The sequence below is a fragment of the Stylophora pistillata genome, chromosome 6 (genome assembly GCF_964205215.1).
Source record: "Stylophora pistillata chromosome 6, jaStyPist1.2, whole genome shotgun sequence".
NCBI lineage: Eukaryota > Metazoa > Cnidaria > Anthozoa > Scleractinia > Pocilloporidae > Stylophora > Stylophora pistillata.
The window spans coordinates 5,552,501-5,562,877 of NC_142524.1; the positions used below are offsets into that span (position 1 = coordinate 5,552,501).

At 38.7% G+C, this 10,377-nt stretch overlaps 2 protein-coding genes across 2 annotated transcripts in view; one reads left to right on the top strand and one right to left on the bottom strand.

Annotated features, from left to right (window-relative positions):
- Positions 1-869, bottom strand: part of LOC111323209 (inositol-3-phosphate synthase) — a 9,598-nt gene extending 8,729 nt beyond the window's left edge. Inside the window, exon 1 of the mRNA XM_022926521.2 lies at positions 728-869. The gene's annotated coding sequence lies outside the window, so the exon portion shown is untranslated. The remainder of the gene's footprint in view (positions 1-727) is intronic.
- Positions 870-2,880: 2,011 nt separating this feature from the next.
- Positions 2,881-9,745, top strand: LOC111323247 (uncharacterized protein C19orf47). Its single transcript, XM_022926562.2, has 9 exons — positions 2,881-2,956; positions 3,039-3,096; positions 4,459-4,519; positions 5,101-5,181; positions 5,887-5,989; positions 6,846-7,035; positions 7,730-7,902; positions 8,357-8,508; positions 9,089-9,745. The coding sequence occupies exons 1-9, from the start codon at positions 2,944-2,946 to the stop codon at positions 9,374-9,376; spliced, it is 1,119 nt and encodes a 372-aa protein (XP_022782297.2). The 5' UTR covers positions 2,881-2,943; the 3' UTR covers positions 9,377-9,745.
- The last annotated feature ends 632 nt before the right edge of the window (positions 9,746-10,377 follow it).

Below are 10,377 nucleotides of genomic sequence, written 5' to 3' on the forward strand. Positions count from 1 at the left end.
ATGCAAGCGACAGCGCCCGCCTTCAAAGTTTTCACATTGTACAAAGTAAGGCTCTAAAATTCAACATATCGTAACCACGTAGAAAATCTGACAAGATCCAATGCACAAAAATATGTCTAAACAATGTCCACATTTCTTCTTTGGTGGAGAGAAAGGTCAAGACATCGTATTTTGGCTAGCATTTCCATTTTCAGCTCGGAAAACTTCAACTGTGTTTATAGCCGGGTACACAAAACAAGTGAAATGGATACCGCCTACCAAAGAACATCTAACTTTGGGTGATTAATGCGTTCGTTTTAGATCCCTCAAAATTTGGCATAATGTGATCTAGAATCTCTTTCATTCATTAAAATAAGAAATTTCTCATCTGAGACGAATGGATTTCAGTTCGTGTAAATATACATTCTGCCTGTCCTTTCTTAACACGTGTATCAACATTGTCAATCAGCTTGAAAGCTTTGCCGTGTTTGCCAAATTTCATCGTTAAATCTTCCCATATATTTGTGGGAGGACAACAATGTTTAATCAATCCCTTTTTGATAAAAACATTACTTAAAGTATCATTAGTAAAACTCCGCTTTCCCGGGATTCGATCCTTGTGCAATCGTACGCAACCCATGCATTACCCAAATACAAGGTGCTGGCATGACAAAGGTGACAACCGCAGGGCTCGCGCATTAGGTTTTTTAAAGTTCTTTAGAGTTCTTATTTCCATGTAGGAACTCACCTCAATTTCAAGTCAGTGCGACCTCTTTAGAGTGAAAAAGATACTTCCTTGGATCCTACGACCTTCGCTGATATAAATACTAATAACAGATTCAGGTGTGAGTCACATTATGCAAATCACGAAAACACACGATCTTTACAACCAATCAGGTGTTTTCAACGCTAGGATGATTTCTTTTGTTTTTTGTCCTGAAGGGCAAGATATAAAATCTAGAATCTCCTGTGTCAAGGGGTGGGAGGGGAGGGAAAGCGTTCTGAGCTCTTTTTTCAGATATTTACTGATATACAGTTGATTTCTCTACTGTGATACACGTATTTTCCAACGTAACTTAGTTCATCATAAAAATTCTCTTTTCATGATCATTTTATGAGCCACCGTATCACTTCATTGCCCGATCAGCGTGGAAATAAGCAAATTCCTAAACTAAATGCTGAGAAAACTAGTCCTAAGCCCGGGGGGGAGGGGACTCTCATATGAAACAGAGGGGGATTCTCGTCGTCTCGCTTAGGGGTGTAAATTTTGGAGTTTGTTTTGCCAGATCTTATTTATAACCCGTGCGCCCACACGTGCCACGCTTTTATGGAAAACAATTGCAGGAATCCCCCAGGGGGCAGCGTGCAGGGTCCGTGCAGGGCTAGAAAAATCTATTTGACGGTGATATGATATGCTTTTTGACTGAGTTAGGTCGGAGCAGAGATCTCAGCCATGACGACCTGAAGTCTCCATCACGAGGACCAGAGGTCTCACCGCGCTTGGACTGCGCTTCATGACGTCGTCAATCCAGTATCAATAACAGTCGTTTCGTTCGTTACTTAAAGCTTACATCAACCCAACTAGAACTGTTGCAAAGTTTGGGCCCTGAGATTTTGTGACCGTAACTTTTTTTTTAACCATTTTCCTTTTTTTATTGGTAATAAATCCATTCTCGCATAACTTAACTCATTGAACGAAACATTAACTGCGCTTAACTCTTAAAACCCCATGGGAGTGTGGGGGGGGGGGGGGTACTTTCTAGTAAAGGCTAAAGGGGATGTGCCGCTGGATGGGGTCGCAGTTTCACGACTGAACTGACTATAGTGGGGTTGGTGTCGAAACTACAATTTGCTACGGTATTCATTGCGTAACTACTTGCTAGTATTTTCCTGTAATCCCGAGTACAGTAAAATCCCCAGCCAGTAATTAATACGTCTATATTTAACTCTTATTACCCAACGGCACGTTTCGCTTTCCTTTTTAGGCGGAATACGCGTCCAATCACAACAGACTTCTTAAAGTAAATCAACTGCGGACTTTGTCCACATAATCATGAAATCTGTCCTACTCTCTGACGCGATCAATTACAATTTGGTGACATGATTAATATTTACTAATACATTTAAGTAATGGCTGAATTCGTGACTAATATTCCCTGACAGTTGGGCCAAAAACTTTGTCAATCATATCCAACTCAGTGTAAAAACGAAAAATAAAGCAATTCGCCTCTCATTGATCTTCAGTTCTCTTAAAAGTGAGGGTTGTGTGTGTACGTACGAGTGTGTTGCGCCTAGTGCGCCACAGTTTTTCGTTCTTACAATACTGACTTCTACTGTTATGTATTGCAAAAAAGCGAAGCTAATTAGATTCAGCATTTGTGGCAAAACGCTAGTATACTGCTATACTCGAAGGTATTGTTAAAAAACTCAGTAGGAAATTTTGACAGAAATTACCCGAAGTCCAGAAGAACCCGGAGAAGAAGAACACCGCGTTTTCCTTTTTGAAGCACGACAGATGTTTTACGGCCATACAAATAAAACAAAATAAAATAAAAACACCCACACAATTCAAATGTCTCCCGTGTGCACTCCGTTTGACAGGCTCCTGGCCTGTCAAGCTTTAACACATGGTGAGGATTTTCATACGTCCATTCCAGACCAACTAAAATAGTACAATATTGCCATTACAGCGTTGTTTTAGTTCAGTTTTCTGACCAGATTTGTGGACGGTAGACTTTAACATTTAGATGATTATGTGTTTCCAAATTCAACCTGTTGGGAAAGTGTTTTCGAAAAGTGGACAAATTGTTTGAACCGGGAGCAAAGCGGTGGTTTCCTATCAGCAGTCACTTACATGAAGCATACATGACGTTGCAGTAAATATATATTTCCCATGATTCCTGGCGATTCTTACTTGGCGCTTAGAGTCTTGAAATATTCGATCGCCTTCAACAACTGCGGGAAATGAGTGTACAAGGTACGATGCGACTAATTTGCGGTTGATTTGTATACCAATTTTCATTCTTTGCTCATTGCGTGTATTTTAATCATTCTATTAGTCTCAAAATGGACGAAGTTTTTCGCGAATGCCGGCATCCCAAGCGGACCAGCACAAAAGTAAGTGTACCTCCCTAGCAATCGTGTTTGACAGGAAATGAAGAGATAATTTTTTAAACCTATCTTCTTAAATGAAAAGTTCCTGGTATGAATTTTGATTGCGTCGTAGTCAACCATTGATCGATCGTGCTATCTCATCGACTGAAATCCTGTTATAAAATTGTGAGGTCGATCGAGTCAGGTAGCTATGACATTAGCCTTCTATTGTCTCGATCTCGATTTGTAAACAATAATGTTGATCTGTAAGCCGTTGACAAAGTTCGCTTTTGAATTTGTGTTGAAATCGTTTGGCAGTAAGCAGAGGGCCGTCCTTAACCCTGTGTTTTTGTTGTGTGAACAGAAATGAACCCCAAAATGTGTCAAAACTGTCATCACACTGGCCTTTTTAATCAAATGTTAACTTCAAAGTGTAATTACTCTCAAATTAAGGATTCTGAGCTACTTTTGAGAGTCCCTTTCTTTATTTCACGATTACGCACCAGCTTTGTGGTAAACTGTCCCAAAGAGGAATACAAATCATTTTGTCACAAAATTAATTCAATGCAAATTACAACTTGACATTTCCAACGTCTTAAATATACTGTAATAGCAAGTTTTATTAATTTACTCGTCAAAAATATTTTTTAATGTATTTTTTTTTTTTTGTTGTTGCGGATTTTTTCAGACCAAATGAAGGCATCTTATTTATCATTCTCTTGCTCTGCTATCCTGTGCAACCACTAGGCACTGAATTCAAATTTTCCAAACTAACATCACAAGATTCAGTGAATTTTGAATATATGAAAATGATATTTTTTTCCACTACTAGATAAGTAGGGTTTATTTCTGCAACGATTGCTTTCATACATTTTATGAAACCGCAGTACACAGATGTGATTTTCATTTATTCAAAATTCACTGATTAATATCACTTCGACAGCTTTAATACGAACCAAGATAATCACTAGCTCCCAGTTGGCTGGTTAGTTAAGTTGGTAGAGCACTGCACCTGTATCACAGAGGTCATAGGTTCAAATCCTGTACAGACCAAAACTTTTTTTTCAGGCCTCATTTCCACTTCTACGTAAGTAGGGTTTATTACTGCAAGGATCACTTTTATACATAAATTACTAATGAGATCTGGGGAGTGAAAGGATTAATAATTACTAATTACTAATTAATTACCAACTACTAATTAATTGATAATTACTAATGAGATCGTGAGAGTGAAAGGGTTAATAACTTGACTGCATTTTATAACTGGTCTACTCTGATCAGCCCAAGCTGAAACCGATTAAAAATTACCCTTTTATTCCAGTTTACCTGTGATATTTGTTTATAGACCTTTGCTGATATTTCCCATTTCTCAATTCATTTCATTAGCTATGCTGTGATATTTTATGATCACAGAATACAGGAGGACATGCTGCCAGATTTGACAAAGGTTAGATTATGTTGACCAAGTATAATATCAAAAAAAAAATCGCCAATGCTTTTAAGATCAACATAATTTAGTTCTCTTTGGTTAGTTTTTCTCTTGTTCACAAATGTTTTAATACAGGATCACACCATGCAACTTGATGGAATTAACAAATGGTAAACACCACAGTGTACACTATTGAGTTATAGATGCACGCCGGAGGTTGCTAAGCATGAAAGAAGCGTAAGAGTCACGTGAGGCAATAGCTGAGAGCGACTCTAGCTTCTTGAGTGCTTAGCAAACCTCCCAAGTGCATCCATAACTCAATAGTGTACGCTGTGGTGTTTACTATTTGTTTTATAACATAACATTGATACATTGTAGTTAAAGAGTTCCCTTTTATTTAACAAATCTTACGTGACCAGAAAAAACAAGTGTGCATGGAAAAATAGTCTTTGCATTTGCTCACATCAGCAGCGTATACTCATGGGCAAATGGGGAACGCTAAATTGACCAATCAGAGTGTGCGCTTTACTTTGGTTATGTTATAATAAATATAGTAACATGTTATCTTCACTCAGTCTCATAATGTTTTGGTTATCCAGGAGATTTTAAGAGACATTGGGATAACAGTGATGGGTGATATCATCGCTATTTTAAGACATGGTAAAGAAGTTTATGCTCAGGTATGAATTTTCATTTTGTGTGTTCAACATGTTACTTCTCCCTATAATATTCATGTTTTTCTCGTTGCCATGCACCCACCAATAACGTAGCTCCATTTTCTGCCTTTAAAAGCCCACACAACCCACAATTCCTCTATTCGCTCCGACGAAGGGCTAATGCTCGAAACGTCAGCTTTTGTAATCATTATGGTGGCCAATTTACCATTTCAACTTTGTTGATATATCCAAATTATCTCCCTATAATATCCATACATTATCTTGCAAATAGGTGATGCGAATACACAAAGTTATCAGGTAGAAGTTGTTATCTTGATCTAACACCAAATTCTTGTAACTAATTTACAAGGAAATATGTAACAGGTAGAGGGGAGAATTTACAATCATATCATGGAAGGTTAAGGGTAACAAATAATGTTTTTTATGCCTTACTAGAATGGATAAAGTATCCATTCTGAATCTATACTTTACCTCCATTTTGGGTTTTTAATGGCAACTGTATTTTAGTTTTTTACTTGGCTGTTTTTGTCTCTGTTTATGTTTTGGTCAGTTTCATATAAAACAGTTTGCATCATTAACTACTACTCACAATTTGCAAAATTCTTAAAGTATTTCCCTCTCTCTCTTTCTTTTTGATCCTAGCTGGACTCAGCTTCAAAATAAATGTATTAAGTAAAGAGATGCACTCAGTCATTTGTTCATTTGCAGAGTGAGAGAGAGAAGTCAGCAAAAGACATGGCTGTCATAGATTCATCTGAGTCGCCTTCTCCTGGAAATCAAACGCCCATTGGTGTTAAGCGCAAGTCAACAGGTACAGTACAGTAAGGAAATAGTATACTGAATTCTAACCTTTTACATTAAAATTGTCTACCTCTGGTGAAAGGGAAAGGGCAAGAACTTCGCTTGGTAAGATAGGAAGACATTCAACCCTCTGTCTGTGCCTTAACATCAGTAGCCATGTTCTCCATACTCTTCTCCAGACATTTCAGAGTGCATTGTGATTTTAAGGAGAATGTATCAAATGATCAGTTGTAGGAGTGGAAGGGTTAGCCCTTCACATCATAGTGGGGCTCCCATGCGCACTTCGTACGCATGGGGCAGAGCCCCTTACCCATGGAACATGGTCAACCTCTTTTTGTTTGGTTGTCACGTGACTGACCGAGTGTACGTACGTGCATGCCCTCAGATTGCACGGGTAGGGTAGGGGAGACTATTAAAACGAAGGGAGGGGTGTCTCAAGCGAGTCTTGGCAAATGCACATCTTTTATGTATCGTTAATATTGCGAACTTGGGAGCTCCGCTTTTAGGCTTGGCTAAATCTATATATTAACATTGGTATGCATGTTCTCCTAACTGTTTTCTACACATTTCCTTTTGCACTGGTGAGGAGAATTCATTCAACAAACAAGCACTTCTCCACTTGGCAATCAATATCTTGATGATACAGATACTACTCTAAGCTGCCAAAGGCATCGTATCATGCATTTAAAGTCTGGGAGATATCTTCCTTTCATTTCATCCTTGGGTGAAATTAATTTTTTTTTTGTTTTTGGTAAGGTAATTTTTATAACATTTGATGGGTTCAAAACAATAGCAGGCAATGTCGAGCCTCAGATAAAAGTGAACCATGTCAGTTTGTTGTTGTTGTTGTTGTTGTTACTGTGTAGCTGCTAGCCGAATGGTAGATCATTGGATAAACAATCAGAAAAGTGGCACCAGCAGTCCTGTTCGAGATCCCCAGCCATCACCGTCTTCTTCACCATCACCAGCACCACCAAGAAAAAATCTCAAAATTGAAGCAGCCATATCACAGGAGAAACCTCAGGCAACTGGTGCCCAGAAAACTTTATCAGAAAGGTATGCATCCCATTTCTATGACTTTTGAAAGCCAGCATAAACTTGAGGCAATCATAGTTCCATACATAGTTTACTACAGTTTAAAAACACTTTGAACTGATGTACCTGTACAGTTGACTTACTTGTGCACAAAAGTGATTTTGAAAAAAATTACTTACTTCGTACCTGGTTTGTTCACTTTTTCTTCCGACCTTATCTTTTTGCTTTCAAAGTTATTTTTTCATACATTTAGTGTATAAGCAGCTAAAAAAACACTTGGAATAATTGTTATTGAATATTATTAACAATGAGTTGCAAGATAATTATAGATGTTAGAATTTTTCATCCAAATTTTAATTTCTGAGCTCAAAAGACTCAAAGTTTTTTGTCTGGAGACGTTTACAGATGAATATTCCAAGTGGAGAAGATCCCAATCTTGACTAGTCTATACCAGGCTCTGAGCGAAAGTGAGAGAAAACGGCAAGCGGGCAAACTAGTAAAATTAAAGTGAAAAACATCGTCTACTGCCCTTTTGTCACCTGTCCGTTCTTTTACTCGTCTCCTTAACTGAGAGCTTGACAGAGGCGAATGTTTGTTAACAAGTGATAACGTCACAAGAAAAACAACTACTTCATTTCTCATTGGAGTTCTAGTGGCGTTCAAATCAAATAATTATCTGATAGTAAAGCTGATTTCAGACCTTTTGTTGGGCCAGGTTTGGTGGTCACGCTGTCAAAGTCCATGTCACAAATAAACCTAAAACAGCGGCAGTAACTCCACCAAAAGTTACAGATGAGCACACATTGAAGGTGAAGCTGCCTCAGGGATCGACTGAACGGAGCAAGAAACTTATAGTGAAGCAAAAACAAGCTGCAGCTTCGGCCGCAGGTAGGCTTAAACGTTCTTAAACGATACTGAACGAGCGTGCAAGCAGGAAACATGTCTACATGTGTCCGATAGAATTCGCACTCCAGCCAATTCGGATTACCCCATTGGATGTTTTGCCAATTGAACTGCAGACAACTTGTGTGCACACAAGGTTAAGAAACATTTGCAGTCAAACCCAACTGCGTCCCCGGTAAAAAAAAAAACCCTACCCCTCCCCCTGCTCGTCTCAATGTTGGTCTGCAACATAGCATAGAAACATTGGCAATTTACACCATAAGAAGGGGGAGTGGGGCGAAAGAACATCATGGACGAATTCTGGACAAGTGTCCTTACTAATTATGTGGGAGAGTGTAAGTTCATATGTGATATGTGGTTCACTTGCAGCCAGGATCAGCAATTTGGAAAGCGTCCATTACAGAGATAGACTAATAATTCCTCGATCGTTCCATTGTAGTGAATAAAGCAAAAGTGATCAAAAGGCAGTCTGTGTTTGATCGTCTGGGTAAAGAAAGTCCTCCTTTAGAGGTGGCCGTCAAGAAACCGGAAAAGAAGACTGAAGTTAAAGCTCTGAAACCTCTAAAAACAAGCATCACAGTCCAGTTAAAGGTATCACAGCTACTTTGATTTTCATCGAAGAACTCTTTCGCACATGAATGTTGTATCAAATTTTGTTCATCAATTAATTGATCGCCAACTCGAGTAGAGACCTCGCGAGACAAATGTTTTTGTATTTCCTTGTGAAAGAAAAACTGAAATTTAAGGCCGAGACTCGGATACTCATTTTCCCTTTTTCACAGAACATTGTTGTACAGTCATTTGATTCTTTGTCATTTGAAGTTACGCTGCGGGAAAAGATTTGGGAACGGCATTCTCTTCTCTCGGGCTTAACGGTCATGTGTTCAATTCTTCCCAAGCTTGAATTTCTCTGGCACGGTTTATCCTGCCTTCTATACTTTTACCGCTTTGTGTTTTTTCAATTTTCTTTCCCTCAAAAAAAAAAAAAAAAAAAAATCTCACTTGAGCCTGATGATGACCTCCGCTTAGATTGTCAAAACGTCAGTCACTACAACTAACAACCGTCCTCTCAGGACTGCCTTCACCCGGACGATCAGACCACTTGGTCCTCTGTTGTTCTGGGGTCCTAATCATTTCATCTTAAATAATTATTGTCATTTCTTTGATACAGGACAAATCGCAGGGGTCTGTTTTCAGTCGTCTCGGTGGCTTGGCCTCACCGTCAGCCGCAGCGACAGCAACAGTTCAAGCAGTGAATCCTAGGATTCGTCTCCCTTCCAGCGACGATGAGCCGGAAGATATAGACTACACAAGTCACAGTGTACTGAAACCGGTTAAACGCAAAGGCGTTCCTGCCAAGCCAGTTAAACCTGTAAAACCGGTTAAAAGATCCACAGGTCTCAATTCAGACGTAGATGCAGGGAAATCCGTATTTGCGCGCTTGGGCTCGAAAGTGTAAATTGCAGTTGTCGAGATGTTTGAAAACCAAGCGTTAAAAATGAAATACATCAATTCCATCGAAGAAAAAGATTGGGAATTCATTGAGATGGTGAACAGTGAGAGAAAGACGTTTATTTTAGAAGCAAGTGACATTTCAACAATTCTTTTACCATTTGTCAATATTTAGTCCTTCTCCACAAAGGATGAACCTTGCAAAAAAAAAAAGCAGGTTAATGAAAAATTGAAATTCTTAATTTGCCAGACACTGCAAAGGGCAGAGACGATGTTTTTATGATGTCAAACTCATTGTTGTTCTTAGTGTTAAAGTATGAAACTAAATGACTGAGACTCTACAATGAGAAAAAATATATTTGTACACGAAAGCAAACCTACTTATTCTGCTCTTCTATTGTATATTCTAATATCCACTAATATTTACAACATTTTTGACACATTTCCGTTGAAATCACAGTACTCTGAAACAGCATAACTATTTTATCCTTAGAACCCTTGCTTTCAATCCATCTCCATCTCCCCCTGAATGTTGCACTTTTTCTTGTGTTATTGTACAACATTCAGTGGGTGAAAGGAGGGGAGAGGGGAGGGGGGGGTGATGTACCGTGTCCCTGAAGTCCAACAGCAGTTTGATTAAAACACCATCTTTAAATCCTTCGTTCAAAGTGGTTATGTGAATTTTCTATATCAATTTTTTTTTTCGCGCGAGTATATCTCCCTCAGACACGCTACCCTCCCTTTTATCAACTCTTTTCCCAACTGTCCCATTTATTGCCCCTCTCAACTTAGGAAAAAGTAAGGGAGAAGAAAAAGAGTTGAATTTCAGATACTAGTGTCCGATTTTGGATACAAGTGTTTGATTTTTGATTTTACACATTAGTGTCTGATTTTGGATTTCGAACTCTAGTAACCGATTTTAAATTTTGGACACCACTGTCTGATTTTGGATTTTTTGTACTTTGGATTTTGGACACAAGTATCCAATTTAGGATTTCGGACGCTAGT